Source organism: Ictalurus furcatus, chromosome 1 (genome assembly GCF_023375685.1).
Source record: "Ictalurus furcatus strain D&B chromosome 1, Billie_1.0, whole genome shotgun sequence".
In the NCBI taxonomy this organism is placed as follows: Eukaryota; Metazoa; Chordata; class Actinopteri; order Siluriformes; family Ictaluridae; genus Ictalurus; species Ictalurus furcatus.
The window spans coordinates 30,148,774-30,164,540 of record NC_071255.1 but is presented as its reverse complement, the minus strand read 5'-3'; the positions used below and the strand labels follow the sequence as shown (position 1 = coordinate 30,164,540).

Genomic DNA, 15,767 nt, shown 5'->3' with positions numbered 1-15,767 from the left:
ATTGAGAAGATGACACAGTATATACCCTGTGGCGAAATGACATTTCTAGCCAATTAGATTATGAGAGGTTGCCTGTGGTCATGCATGCCCTCTTATTAGATAATTAATGAGAAAAAAACAGGATTTTTCCCCACAGAAGAGTCATGGAAATGCTATAAATCATATGTAGGGTCATAAACACATTTGCAGCTTCACTCTTATAGGAGGCATGGCGTGCTTAGTTTTTTTTTTTTCTATTTGAGTTGAACTCCAATGTGTTTAATGAAAAGGCTTGATATTATATTACACTCGAATCTTAGATCTTGCTAGCTTTTAAGCCTAATGATTGGCATTTCAGCAGCTTTCCGTCTTGCTCAAGTGCCTCAAATCTGAAGAAAGAGAATAGAAAACGATGAAAGAAGAAAATAGGTGCGAGACTGAAACGGCACAATTCTCAGTGGACTTCAGGGGTTCAAGTCGCACACAATAGTTACAGCCGCTAGCAATTCTTAGTCGTGTCCATAAATCCATTCTGTTTAACAAAACACACTTTCACCGATGATTGATGTTTTTACTCAATGGCAGTCTGGAATGTTTGACCTGACGTTTCCCAGGCTGCAGACTGTAGAGTGCATGTCCAGATATAGAGACATACAAGTGTGGTCATGGTGTTCTCTGTGAAAAAGGTCAGGGTCAGGGAAATGTGCAATACATGACCCTTTCCTTTTAAGGTACTGTTGTAGTCTTTTGGAAAGCTTCCAGTGCATTCACGCCAACATCTGGGAGGTTGTGTGTTATAGTTAATTAGGGCTTTTCAGTTGTGCTAATGCTGCTCTTTGCTCTCTATATAGCCAGGGCAGACAATGTGATGTTGGGAAATCTGATGCAGATTTTGCTCCTGTTCTTCCAACTCCATCCACTTTTCTCAAAACCCATATGTTTCGGTGAAGAAATATTGTAGATAAACAAGGAAAATGATGGATTAACACCAGCCAAACCAGATAAACCATCCTCCAGTTCATGTTCAAAACAAACGTCTCGTGCGTTCAGAGTCTTTTGCACTAGTCAAAAGTGATAACGTAAAGCTCCAGAGAGAAACAAAGCATTACCACTTCCAAAGAAGTGTCTTATTTATAGGTATGTACTAAATCTCAATGGTTAAGCATTAAAAAGTTATCACCATTCATGTTCATTTCTTATCCATTCCTTTTGTAAGCAAGGAATTTTATGTAGATGGACCTTCACAAATTTGACTTGAATAACCCTGCATAGCCAAATAGAAAATGCCTAGATTGAATCATTTCTGAAAGGAAAATGTGGCTATAGTTCTGTCCTAACTGGAATCTCAAGGCCACACAGACTTCATCCAGGCACACATCTACTCAAATAGACAACTCTCAACCCATTCTGGTGTTTCTATGTGTTTGTTTCCACTCTTATTAAAAATAAATACTTTAAACCAGAGGATTATATTCACTCTAATTTTATGCAGCAGAAGAAATGTGAGACAGCAGCAATAGCAGATCTGGTTCGATTTCTTTAAATGTACATTATATCCTCTGAAATGAGGCATTTAAAAAAGCGAACTAGACGGTTCGTGCACATTTCCATCTGTTTTTCTTCTTAGCTTGGATGTCTTGGACGTTACAGTAGAATGAGTGTTTAATATGAAATGAAAGCCATGTCAAGAAAAACAGCCAGCAATATTCTTCCGAAACCCAGCCAGGATTTTAATGTGCAGTTACCATGGCTGCTGTGTAGAGACTTTAGCACTTCCACAGCTCCGTGAGCCTGATGTTTGAAAGAGGTTTTGAAAAGTACTGGAAGCTTTTGGTGCTAATTTTGAACTCAAAATAGTGACGGTTTTAATGGTTCACATCTCTTGGCTGGCTAATTCAGATTAGTGGTTTTCACACTCAGGACCAGTGTGTTAGACTAGCTAGCTAGCTAATTTTGCTAGTATTGGTCATGAAAATCCTGCCGTAGCATATTTTGACAGGTTCATTCTCAAGCTACAATGTAAATTAAGACTAATACTGAAATATACCTGTAAATGCAAAGTACTTTAGTTTACTAGCCGCTAGCGTTTACAGGATGACAGAATGACATGGGGGCTTTAACAGATTGTATTTAAATGTAAATGCATAAATTTAATGATGTTACGGTTGTAGTGATGTTCCCAGGCCACTTTCAGTAGACTCTTTATTAGTTTCTTGAGCATAAAGACAAACGTATTACTGTATGTGCTACTACCAGGCTGACAAACCTTTCACCTGCAGGCTAGTAGGTTCCTAAATAGCCTCTAGTTCAGTTCATCCCCTGTTTCCAGTGTCACTGAGTCACTTTACCTTGCCCATTGACAGTCAGATTGTAAGTCACTTTATACCCTACTTATTAGGGCACAGTGCAGTATTTTGTGTAGTTTTTGTGTTCTGTGACTTATAATGTTATATATGCGCAATTAATTAACCTGAACCTCTCCACAAGCACTTCCCTGTGTCTGTGTGTACATTATATATATATACATTAGACTTCCTGGTCTGAGGTGTTGTCACATCTTCCTGATGATGAAATATGATGGAAGTGATGGCCCTTTGCTGTATCCTTTTCCCATATATTTAGTAAAGAAATATCTCCCTCACACTACTTTTGCTTTTTCTGCCCCCTTTTCTCCATGTACAATTAATTGTACATGTAACTGTAATATCAGTAATGTTACTGGGGTGGAGGAAATCACCATACAGTTAAGAAAAAAGTTTAATCCCAGCAATCAGACAGAGCCAAGAGCACAAACTGCAAAATCAATCCCTTTTATATGCGTGGGTAAAAGGGTTATGTACAGTCTAGTCTAGCCCATCTGTGCCGACAGCACAGGGAAGACGGGATGTGTTTTTCATGGATATAATGAAAACGTGTGTACTGTAATATCATAAAGCACATATATGTGAGAGTGAGAGTCTGTCTGTGTCACTAGTTTAACAGACGTGCTCCTGCTTGGTCTGTCTTAAATCTGAGAAACTGCAAAGTCTGCAAAACTAGACGTTTGCTAACAAAAACACATATACACTCTCTCTTCCTGTACATTCAGTCTCTGCCAGTAAAACATAGTGTCTCTCTCTCTCTCTCTCTCTCTCCACTGGTATCCCTCTATAATGATAACAGTGCTCATGATTCATTTATGAAGCATTCATCTTTTCATAAAGCACACATCTGAAAAGCTCTCCTATTTTATGCATTTTTACTGCTTTAGTCACTTAGCCAGACAAGTCCCATATCTCCCAGTTATCCAATAAGCTCCTGTGTCTTATCATAGGAAATTAAATCGTCACCACCGCCACCCTTTATTAAACTCAGCTTCATTAAATCAATCATACCTTCTAGGTACCTGACATGGTTATGAAAGCGTCACACGTTAGACGTGTTTTACAGTAGTCTTCTTCTTTTATACTATCATTCCGTTAACTGTACGGCTCTTTCCTTCTTCACTCAGGTTGATCTGGGTTTCCTGCGCTTCGTCTCAGCCATCGGGATTCAAGGCGCCATCTCTCAGGAGACCAACAAAAAGTATTTTGTGAAGTCCTACAAGGTGGACGTGAGCTCCAACGGGGAAGACTGGATCACACTGAAGGAAGGCTCCAAACAGAAGGTACGAGCTCTTTATTAACACTGGCAATCACCCTGAAATTGTGTTATAGATCATCTTATACCACAGTGCTTTTGAATTCTCCAGTCTGCTTGGTCAGAAGGTTTTGGTTAATTTTTAAATGACAGCAGCTCTGACTGCAGTTCCAGCAAAGTTTATCTTAACTCTCCAGTGTCAGTGCTTTGTCACAGTCAGCGGAAGAGCAGTCGCTCCAGGATTTCACGATTCTGCCATCGCAGAAATGAACGCAAAATCAAGCAAACTTCGCAATATTCCGAGGATCTTGCAATCTCTCAAAATTACTCTAGACTTTCCACACATTTGGGGCCAAGACATGTCATGTGACGTCATCACAACACGCATTCGATCAAAGTCCTCTTCGATTCGCATGCATCGAACATGAGTACAGCCTGTAAAAGGTCTCATTTACAAACAAGCATCACTGTGAAAGACCGTGCAGGACAATTCTGTGCTGTTGCATTGTTCACGAAAAAACTGCAAATTGCATTTTTCATATTAAACCATGATGAACTTTCCTTTACTTTCACACTATCCGTTGTTACCCAGATGAGGACGGGTTCCCTTCTGAGTCTGGTTCCTCTCAAAGTTTCTTCCTCATATCGTCTTAGGGAGTTTTCCTTCACCACCGTCGCCACCGTCTCGCTCAATAGGGATCAATTCTCACTTCTAAAATCTGTATCCTGTGTTTATATGTTTCTGTAAAGCTGCTTTGAGACAATGTCCATTGTAAAAAAGTGCTACACAAATAAAATTGAATTGAATTGAATTGCATTGCAAATTGCATACATGAAAAACCCTGCGAAATCCTGTACAGACTACCTTAAGGCTTTAGGACAAAGGGCTTTGTTGTTTCTCTGTAACATGACAAACTGTGTGTTTTCCCTTATTAACTTCAAAAGCTAGAAAAAGACAGGCTGGTGAAGGCATCACTCTTTATAGCTGCTATAACATAAGTGATAACAGGAGCTAACTTGTTTCACAGTCTTTCCATAACATTATACATAGCTACAAACAGATAAAAGGCACACTGAGTTGTTCTTTAATGAGTAAAAAATTGTACTTATTGGCAAATTGCTGTGGTATAACAGGAATAAAACACTTGCTGTTATGAGCATTCTGTCGGAATCGTCAGCTTCAAGGTGGTAACAGTATGCTACGTACTCGGCCACATCACATCAGCCTGTCATTGATTATTTTCCAATAACAGCACTCCTCATCAGGTTTTATTCCCTACATACTTACTGTATCAAGTAATTCGATATGCGAAGATATTATCCAGGCAGGCATCTTGTTTTAATGTTCTTTCATCTTCTTATTTAAAGGCAGCCTGAAATCAAAACTGATCTTTTTTATTTTACCTTGATAGTTCACGTTGCAGGTTGTATTGTGCGTGATTCATCAATATAAATCACTGAACCCTTTCTCACAGTACACTTGCGTTCCCTTCCGCCGGTGAAATGGAAACGGATTTATCTGTCATTTTCCAATCAGTACAAACAAATGAATTGTTTTATTGCCGCAAGTCTGTTATAAGATTAATCAGGACACTGTTGGGTTTCTGTGCGTTGAGTATCGTGTCTCAAGTGTGTTTAGCTGCTGGTGAGCAGGGCGATGAGAAAGGGGCGGGGTGTGAGCCCTCTGCTGGGCAAAGAATTCACAGCTCTCTACAATAACACTGGTACAGAGATAAAATGGACAGCACAGCTCAAGCATTTTTGATAGTAAAACACACAGTTAAACTGCCACAATAAAATGATAATTTAAACTTAAAGCCCTGAATGTCTACTGTCATATGAGCCATTACTGTTGAGTGTGACATCACAAATAATTTCAATGTTGAACACGGGCACCGCCAAAACAGGCGGAAATTTTGTTGTTTTGGTCTCTGGTAAAAAGCGTTAAGAAACAACAGATAAATTCTTGTTCGTCGGTCAAAATACAATGAACTTTGCTCACATTTATGTCTTTGGATATTTGACCGCATCATCATGCACATGTGGTGGAGAAAAAAAATCTATTTCTAACATTTTACCCAATTCAGTCGTTCCATATCCAGCTCAGAAATACGTCACGCTACAGAAGAAGAATGCCTTTAGAGTTCTACTTCACATTTTTAACCCGGAGACTTCAGATCTCAAGCTCTCAGCACTCCAGTGAGACGACTGCTATATAAAATGTGCATCTGAAACTATGACTCTAAATCATGCTGATGATTTTTGCACATCTATCGTGCAGCCTGGTATAGATATTAATTCAGAACAGACTTCACTGTATCATTTTATGCCTATTTGTCAGTGTCAGTGCCAACAGACGACTCGTGTGTATCCAAGTATCCATGACGTACCCGTCTCCAAAAAGACCACCATGCTCACTCGCGTCTCTCAGACGCCATTATTCCCCGAGCCTGGAATGCTAACGCTTTCTGAGATTGAATGAATTTACAAGCACAGTAAAAAAAAAAAAAAAAAACATGAAAAACAACTCCAAAACAACCACAGAAGCCAGACAGGCTGAGGGAGGGTTTTATTTTTGTTCTTTTTGTGAGTGTTGAATGATGTCAACATTTGTGGTGGGGATTTCATCACTTAAGAATGAAACCAAACAACAAAGAGATTAATAAACAGAAGCTTTTGGATGGAAGGACTGAGGGAAAGAGTTGTGTGTTTGAGCAGCTGGTCCTCCCTCTGTATTAGGACTCCCTGGTCAAATAATTATCAGGTGTAGGTGTGCATCTTTCTGCCTTCTTTTGTCTTATATTAAGTCAGAAAGTGTTTAAATAGACTAAAGTTGTGTGTGTTCTAATGTGTGATGTGTATTGTTGTGTGTAATCCCTAAGGCCCAGTTTCTTTCTTGACCCCCCATTAAAATCACAATTCCCTTTATATAAAGCCTTCACTGTATAGTTCAGAGCATTCTCTCTCTCTCTCTCTCTCTCTCTCTCTCTCTCTCTCTCTCTCTCTCTCTCTTTCTGTTTGGATGCTCTAAAGTGCTTTAGTGAGAAAGGGGCCCATTTGCAGACCGCTGAGGTTGCAGTTTGCCTTTGTGGTTGCTGCATTCTCTCCAAAAAAGGCTTTTAATAGCTTGTGCAATTGGATGGAGCTTCGGTGTGACATTTAAAGCGAGCCCCTTGTGTTCTTCTCTGCCTCACACACATATGACAAGCTGCACCCAGAGACCTGAGATAGCAGTGAGAATAAAGAATAGTGGCGTAGACTACAGGTAGAATGCACATGCTGTGGTCTCACTGCTTCAGACATCCATAAGTACTGTACATCTAAGCACATTAGTATATACAAATAGACAGATTAAAGTGCTCTGCGTGTGTGGGGCTGGATCACGCAGCCACATCTCATCATATTTATCTCAATCAAATAACAACATGCTGAAAGGTCAAACGCATTCAAGTCGATATGGCAAGGTTGGAGAAATACGCTCAGGGAGTTCATCAGAATAAGGCATGAACTCGGAGACATTTCCGTGTTCTTGAGTATATTCAGTGACGTGCAGACTGAGAAGTGTGTAATGTTTTGAGAGAGGAAAAACAAGGCTTTTCCCTCCAAACCCTTTTCCTTTCGTCTGGCATGTAGGATTTCCCTCCCCTGTTGAACACACTTTAGCTGTCAGTTCAAACTAGATCTGGGAGATGTAACGATATCCGACAAAGCCACTAAATGAGCTGTACTTAGCACAGTGACCACATGGACAGAACCATAATTGGACAGAGTTTGAACTTTAACTGTGGTCTTTGAACCACTGACGAGTAGAACAAAGCCTCCCTGTGTATTTCTCCACAGACGGCGATGTTGGGAGCTGAATTCATAACCAACACTAAATTATGGAGCTGTGTAAAATTCAATATTGTTGAAACTTTTATTGTAGCTGCTAATATATTTTGCATGCAAACAGTCCCTCTGTTTCTTTCTTTGCCTACCAGCAGCCTATCGGAGCAAGACACTGGCTAGAAATGACTCATACAAACAGAGAATGCAGCAGGAACAGGATGTACAGTTCAATAAATGAACAGAAAGTGGTTAGCTTTAATGCTGACTGAACCTCTTGTTCCTGTTTAATCCATCAGTACAGTTGTATTTAATGTGTTTGATTTCATTTGAAGTGCTCACTTGGACAAAAGCATAAATATAAACACCCTTCCCTACTAATATAGAAAGACATTTGAATGTTCTGTAAGTATTCAACGGGTTCTGAGAAGGGTAGGCTTCAATGTTCTAAAAATAATTTCCTGAAGTGATCTAGAAAATGGTTTGCTCATACAAGACTCCATGTGTGTTGTTAGAGGAAAATAATCAGCAACCCATCACCAAGTTCAGCAAATCCTGAAGTGGTTTATCCCTCTTATACCACAGTAATTTACCAGTGATAACTTAATACACTTTGTATTTGTATACCTTTATAGTCACGTTTAATATTATGGAACTTGTGGCGAAACACCACTGGAACCTCCTTCCATACATTTGAAATAAATGTCTCCTTATAGCTTATTTGTTAAACTTTGTATATTTGTTCGTTATTAGGTCTTATTAGATTATGTGAAGCGTCCACCATACAAGTCATACAAGTCGTTACTACAGAATGTAACAATAACGTATTACAACAAGCGACTTAGTATAGATTTGTGATTTGCCTTGCAGCTGGAACTACTGTCTTAGCTGTTTTTATAGAAAATTAAATCAACACCAGTAATTAACATGTTAGTGTAAACTCAAAATGTTGAAGGAAAACGGTGTGTTTTTCTTCCAGAAATTTGTTCTGGGAACTTTTATTTTAAAAATGTTATGTAAACGTTAAAATGGAAACAGCTTCACATTCGGAGCCAGATATTGAATATTCTTGGATCCAAAATGTTCTGCCAGTCTGCTTTTGTTAACTGGTTTGGATAAAGCAGGTTTGTTAACAAGTTGATGTTGTTGTTTTTCTAACTGTCATTATATAATAAACACATTGAGATTGAGGTATTTCGCACAAATGTTTATTGTAATTATTATCATATTTACTGCATCATCTCCCAGTATAATGTGCTGAATATAATCCAGTCCAGTTGCTATGTTTATATGATAGAAAGCTACACAATCTCCAGGCTTCTGCGGACTGTCCTTGATGAATTGTCTCCAGAAAGCGTGTTAATAATGAATGTGGGATTTGTTGCTTCTCTGGCAGGTTTTCCTGGGCAACACCAACCCCACAGATGTCGTGAAGACTTTGCTGCCCAAACCCACGCTGACACGCTACGTCCGCATACGACCCTACTCGTGGGAGACGGGCATTGCTCTGCGCTTCGAAGTATATGGCTGTAAGATCTCAGGTAGGTTTCCGGACTGTTAAACAGTGCCCAAACTTCAGAGCCTATCGATTTACCTCAGTTTATGCAGCTGCGATTTGTCAAACATATCGTTTACATGTAAGAATTTAAATATGATTAGCGTACAAGACAGAAGCCATGCTTGGTGCATGTTCTTCTCTAAAGGTCTATAAATCTCTCATCTACATTGTTTACATTTTTTGCACACTCCTGGCATGTGTGAGGAGAAGTGTTTATTCGTTGTGCTGAAAGATTTGTGCAAGAGTGTGCTGTTTTTCTTTTATTAACCATAGGATGTGGGGGTTGCTTCTGCATTATAGATGAGCCCTCATGTGCTAAAGAGGCTTACGGATTCGAAACTCTTATGTTTGGATGTTCTTCATTTAAAATGAATGGCATCCACAGTAAGCATGGTTACTTCTCCTCTGAGAGATTATAACATTCTCACTTCTGCTCTGTCCCCTCTGAACCCACTAACCCTCCCCAGAGCTTCAGCCTTTCCACCAGACACACTCACACACGCATGTTACATTCTTATTATAAATGCATGGCTCCTCAGTCACCAGTCGCACAGTCCCAGCTGGCTCGGCTCTCATTTGCATGCTCATCTGCATGTTTTGGCATGGCTCCACCCTCAGCAGGGTTTTGATTATGAAGCCTTTCATGTCATGAGCGAATCCCTGCTGAGAGGACGTGTGTATACTATCAGTCTAATATACATCCTACATTCAGTGCCTCTATTTTTATCCTCTGTATACTCTTGGGTAAATTTAGTGTTGGTTGCATGTGCGTGCATGTGTGTATGTGTGTGTGTGTGTGTGTGTGTGTGTGTGCGTGTGTGTGTACTCGGTTTGATGAAATGCCAGAGTCCAGCTGTGGCCGCCATGTTTAGGGTGGATAAGCGCACCACATTTTAAACACATCACAAGAGCTCAGGCTTCCTTGTGACATCATCAGTGTGCTGCGGGTTCCCTCTGATGATGCGGCCACCTTGGAAAGTTGGGCGTTCACAAACCTTAAAAAAAAATGGAAAAATCATTTAAAGCATAGAATATAGAGTATATGAATTGATACTATACTATACTTTGTTTTCAGTTGAATTTTATACATTTTATTCACATATAATGTCTATATATATATATATATATATATATATATATATATATATATATATATATATATATATATATGTGTGTGTGTGTGTGTGTGTGTGTGTATTATAAGCGCTACATTATGGTTCATTCATATGTAATAAATACTTATAGGTATATGGGTATATGAAATGTATTTAAAATCATTTAAATGTTTCCATTGACGAGTCAATAAAAGTATATATTTATTTACTTTCCTTTTAAAATGCTGATATTATACAATATGACAGTGTAAACCTTTGACCTTTCAGTTCAACTCTGGGGAAATTGTTTCTAGTTTCAATACACTTCACACAATAATCCAACCATACCGAGTTGATGGCCCTGCATGTGAAAGCGTCTAACCCAAGCATGGTTATAACAGTATATAACACTGGAGTGGTGTGTGTTAAAGTGCAGGAGCAGACTGTGGTGTGTTGATGAGCATGCTCAGTAGATGTCATGTGTTACAGTCGTTCCACATCCACACAGCCCTTAATAAACTTCCTCGGATTGTTTTTAAATAAGGACATCTGTGCGTGCCGCCACCCTGCTCTACACACCCAACCCGATTGCTGCAGCTAGACCGGCAACTCACGCAATGACACATACACACACACACACACACACACACGTGTACCCGCAGTTCATCAACATCCCAAAAAGCACTTCCAAAAGAAACTCCATAAATGTGTCTACAAGACCAAATAAGTCGATTGGTTCAAAGGGATTCATTCGGCACCACGAGTCAGGGTGTCTGTAGGTCCTTAAAACGTTGTAATTTTTCCGAAATAATCCGAATTGTCCAAATGACAAACTTTTATAAGTCTAAATAGTGTCTTTAAAACACATTGACATTTCTAATGTGGTGTACAAACATTCTTAATCACACTGGATAATGAAATGGAAAACAAACATTTCTGCAGCCGTAGATTTCTATTTAAAAGACAATGTCCCCTATTAACCCGTATATGTGTTATTTTAAAGTGTTTTTTTTATTATTATTTCTATTTGGTGTTGATTAAGTGTCTGTAAAAGCAGCTTTGACAGATTGCAATTTCTGATCACAGGATTATATTAACACGCTCGCTCTAATACAGGGTCTAAATCTGGCTTCATAGGGTTACTGTATTTTTTTTTTTTTTTTTTTTACAGACCAAGCTGTATCTGAGTAAGAACGAATGAATCCGAATAATTCTCCTCTTGGTGGACATATTGAGCAAGTTCTGTAAATAAACGCTTTAGTTTTACCGTCATTTTTCTTTCTTTCTTTTTCTCCTATGATGCTGGACTTATGGGACACCCTGTACATTATCGTTTCTATAGTAACGACTTACAACGTTACAGTGAAACTAAACAATGTGTGGTTATGAAAGCCCGGGATAAATATTCAACTTGATTCTGAGAGTAAATTCCAACATAATTGTAATTCTAGTTTCTTTGACCAATAATACTGTAACCCACTATCATTTTACAATTTTTTTTGCTCTCTGAAGCTCACACTGGAGCACATCTGAACATGGCAGGGATGCGTGTTTATCCGTTCCAGAGCTGCACAGGCAGCATTGGTATTTCACACTGCATTAAGTCCATCTGTGACACATCTCAAAGTGTTTCTGATGCTTTCCTGATTCACAGGAACTGAACTGATTTTAGATTATAATGTTGTGACAGGTCATGAATTTAAAAAGCCTTTTTTTTTCTTCTTCTTCTTAAAGAGTGGCTTATGTGTTTATCCATGCATATAGAGTCTATGTGACTGGAAATTTCCCTTTAAATACAAACAAATACATCAATACTCACTCAAGGCTCCATACATTCTGCAAAGATTGTAAACTTAAGACTCTCCTGTGGATGATACCACATGGATATCCTAAAGATTTGCACTTCCCAAAAGACTCATAGTGGATCATTTCACTTGGATTGGGTAGACTGTTCCTAAGAACTGCTGCTGTAATCATAGTGAACATCCCTTTTCCCAAACATCGCACTTGCTTTCCCTCACTACAACATCTGTATACTGAATGTTTGATTAGTCAGGTTTCTCTCTCATGTCGTCTCAGGGTTGTTTTACCTTGCCACTGAAACATGCTCATTAGGGATCTAAATCTGCATCCAGATGTCCAATTTGTGACAATGTCTATTATGAAAAATCACTATACAGATCAAATTGAACTGAACTGAAACATGGAGACAGATACACCACACGAAGGTGCTATAGTGTTGAAGACAGAAGAAGAAAAAACAAAAGAACAAGCCAAATGGGAGCGCAGAATATCAAAGACAAAAGAAAGGGGTTGGAGGAGGGGGAGAGAAACTTGGTGCATGAAAACTAGAAGCTCAGATGTGAAAGGTAGAAGCGCCAGAGGAGAGGAGAGTTTTAATTAGATACCTGGAGACAAACACCGCAGGCGGGTAAGTTAATATGCAAGGGGTCAGAACAGAGAGAGAGGAGAGAGGATGGAGGAGGTTGACTGCTTATCTGTGCATGCTGTTTCTTCATTTTCTCTAGGGTGCTGTCTCTCTGCTCTCTTTCTCATGTTTCCATCTCTGGAGATGCCCTTCTGTGCTCCATCCAGAGCTCCATCCAAGATTTTTTGTTTCTCCAAAGCTCACTGAGACAGCTGTAGACAGCCAATAATACATTCTCTCTCCATGGTTCATCTCGTTCCTTCATCGTATTTCATCAGCTGCGAACATTGTTGTGCCCAAGTTCCTCATTGTGTGCCTCCACCTGTGTTTTACTTCCCTCCTTCTTCTTTATCTCCAAACAGAATACCCATGTTCAGGCATGCTGGGAATGGTCTCAGGCCTGATCACCGATGACCAGATCACCGCTTCCTCACACACGGACCGCAGCTGGGTGCCGGAGAACGCTCGGCTACTGACCAGCCGCTCAGGATGGACCCTACTGCCCCAACCTCAGTCATACATGGACGAATGGCTCCAGGTGGACCTGGGTCAGGAGAAACTCGTGCGCGGTCTGATCATCCAGGGAGGGAAGCACCGCGAGAACAAGATCTTTATGAAGAAGTTCCGTCTGGCCTACAGCAATAACGGCTCTGACTGGAAGATGGTGATGGAGGCCAACAGTAACAAGCCCAAGGTGAGAAGAATAGCTGCTGAGGTTTAGTGATATATATAAAAGAAAAGTATATCTTGATTTTTATTAGTGTATTCTGATGATCACAAAATTCCCAAACTCATAATTATCAAATATGATATTGATTATTGTGATGTATTACGAACATTGTAAGTATAGCCAGGTTAGTGCTGGTATAACACTTACTACTTCCTCTGTTACAAGAATAGTCATGCCAAGATCTATTTTTTGTATCAGTTTTCTACTTAATGTTTTTTTTTTTTAAATAAATAAATTTCTTTCTTTTTTTAAGAAGTGGCATTGCCTAACAACCCTAAATATCATGGTACAGTGAAGTGAAGTGAAGTACCCTTGGTACCCTTCATGTAAATGTACCATTGAAGTACCTTTGGTACCCTTCACGAATTATTCGTGCTCGTGTTGATAGTATAACATTAAACACATGAGTACACATGTAAAGTTTTATTTAAACACAGTTCTTTTCTAAACAGAAAAGGCTTCTCAAGGAGTGCATTTTTTTTTTCTTGCTAAATTATTGGCACCCCCACAATTTATATTTTTTAAATCCCTCCCTAGAGGAAATATACAGCACCAGATCTTACAAGGTTGAAAGGTTGGAGATACAATTTTGGACCAGTTCCCCATTTTTCCATGCAGTAGATTTTAATCTCCTTTATGTTTTAAATTATTCATGTGGCATGGCCTTTTCATATCAGACCACTGATATGATAGGATTCAGATCTCAGTTACTATAAATACAACAACAACAAAAAAAATACATTACGGTATGCTGACTTAAATTACCTTCAAAATTTTTGCTCCTTTCCACTCACTGTAGATTCCTGCATAAAATGCTTTGCAGTTCTGGTAAGTAGGATGGATGGGCGGGGGGTTGGGGGGGATGAGGAAGGAGGATTTGCAGCAGCTGACTGTAAATGTGTTAATGCCTCATTGGTATGCATTGTGCATGCTGTTCAGCCACGCTGCCCTCAGAAAGAGCGAAGAGAAGAAACACCTCATGCCCGTCAGAATACACCAGCAGAGATCTAGCATAAAGGCCTCTGTAGCTGATTTAAAAGTCCTAGTTATACAGTACCTCCTTTCTATTCTCTCTCATCTTCTACTCTGTCCTTCTATCCGAGCTTGAAGGAGACGGGAAAAGTTAACAGTGAAGCCCATTAATTCTCTTTCATGGCGTTACTGTTGTAGACCTTTCTCATTACCAGGAGCGTGTGTCTCTCCTTCTCTTTAATTCTCTCCCTCTGTTTCTCATTCTCTTGCGGTATTGCGCTGTGGAGAAAGAGTCTGCTGAAACTGAAGTGAAAGGCAATAGGAGATTTCCCTGAGCGAGACACCCTGCTGCTTTGGTAGCTAGCAGGCTTTACCGCTAATGTTCACTTCAGATGTCAATCACTGACTGGTTTAAGGCTTTTGGTTGTTTTATTCCCAGTTCTGTGCCACTGCTTCCTCTTTTCACCGTGATAAAGAAAGCGCTGAAATGTACAGTATGGCTGAATTCACATGTACTGTATACTCGATATCATAATGACTCTCTGCCTCTCGTGCTCTTTCGCTCTGTCCTTGTGCAGCTTTTCGAGGGGAATATGAACTACGATACACCGGTATTAAGGACAGTGGAGCCCATCTTGACACGCTTTATTCGAGTTTATCCAGACAGAGCTACACCAACAGGCATGGGGTTGAGACTAGAGCTGCTGGGCTGTGAGTTTAAAGGTAGGTCTACATACAGTATACTTTCTCGATCTCTATCTCTCTCTCTTTTATCTGTCTATGTCACTCTCTCATCCTTGCTAATGTCCTACTTTCTATGGGAAAAGCAAACAAATCAGTGGCAAACTAAAGGGATTTCAAATTAAATAAAAACAGCTGAAATTCCCACTGTGTGGTCCCTCGCCATGGAGGAATAAATACAGATGCTGCTTGGCTGAACTTGAGCGGATCCACTCGAGAGGGTAGAAAGCGAAGCCCCGGGGTTCGGATTTTTTCAGGATTAGTGCAGTTGTCCCACACATGCACCATCAAAGGATTTCTTTTGCCTAAATAAGCGTCAGTGTATGGCCCTCTCTAATGACAGGGACCCTCTAAAGAGCAGAGCGGATATACAGTCCATCCTCCACAAATCCCGTCCTTATGTTCTAACGGAAAACTCCACCCTGAAAGACATTAAACATGTTTTTGTTATATATGTGACATTCAATTCAATTCAATTTTATCTGTATAGCGCTTTTTACAATAGACATTGTCTCAAAGCAGCTTTACAGAAATATCAACACGGTATACAGATATTAAAGGTGCGAATTTATCCCAACTGAGCAAGCCACTGAGTGGCGACGGTGGCAAGGAAAAACTCCCTAAGATGTTTTTAGAGGAAGAAACCTTGAGAGGAACCAGACTCAGAAGGGAACCCATCCTCATCTGGGTAACAACAGATATTGTGAAAAAGTTCATTATTGACTTATATGAAGTCTCTATGGCCTTAGAAGCAGCCGTAGTCCCAGCAGTCTGGAATTGGAGTAGATTAGAGCTCCATCCAGAGGCAGGACATCCGAAACG

General features: G+C 39.8%; 1 protein-coding gene across 2 annotated transcripts in view; it reads left to right on the top strand.

Annotated features, from left to right (window-relative positions):
* Positions 1 to 15,767, top strand: part of nrp1a (neuropilin 1a) — a 72,856-nt gene that overhangs the window by 46,223 nt on the left and 10,866 nt on the right. For both annotated transcript variants that reach the window (XM_053635921.1, XM_053635911.1), the window contains exons 7-10: positions 3,470 to 3,625; positions 8,819 to 8,963; positions 12,865 to 13,196; positions 14,783 to 14,927. In XM_053635921.1, coding sequence (XP_053491896.1) covers positions 3,470 to 3,625; positions 8,819 to 8,963; positions 12,865 to 13,196; positions 14,783 to 14,927 — 778 coding nt within the window. The remainder of the gene's footprint in view (positions 1 to 3,469; positions 3,626 to 8,818; positions 8,964 to 12,864; positions 13,197 to 14,782; positions 14,928 to 15,767) is intronic.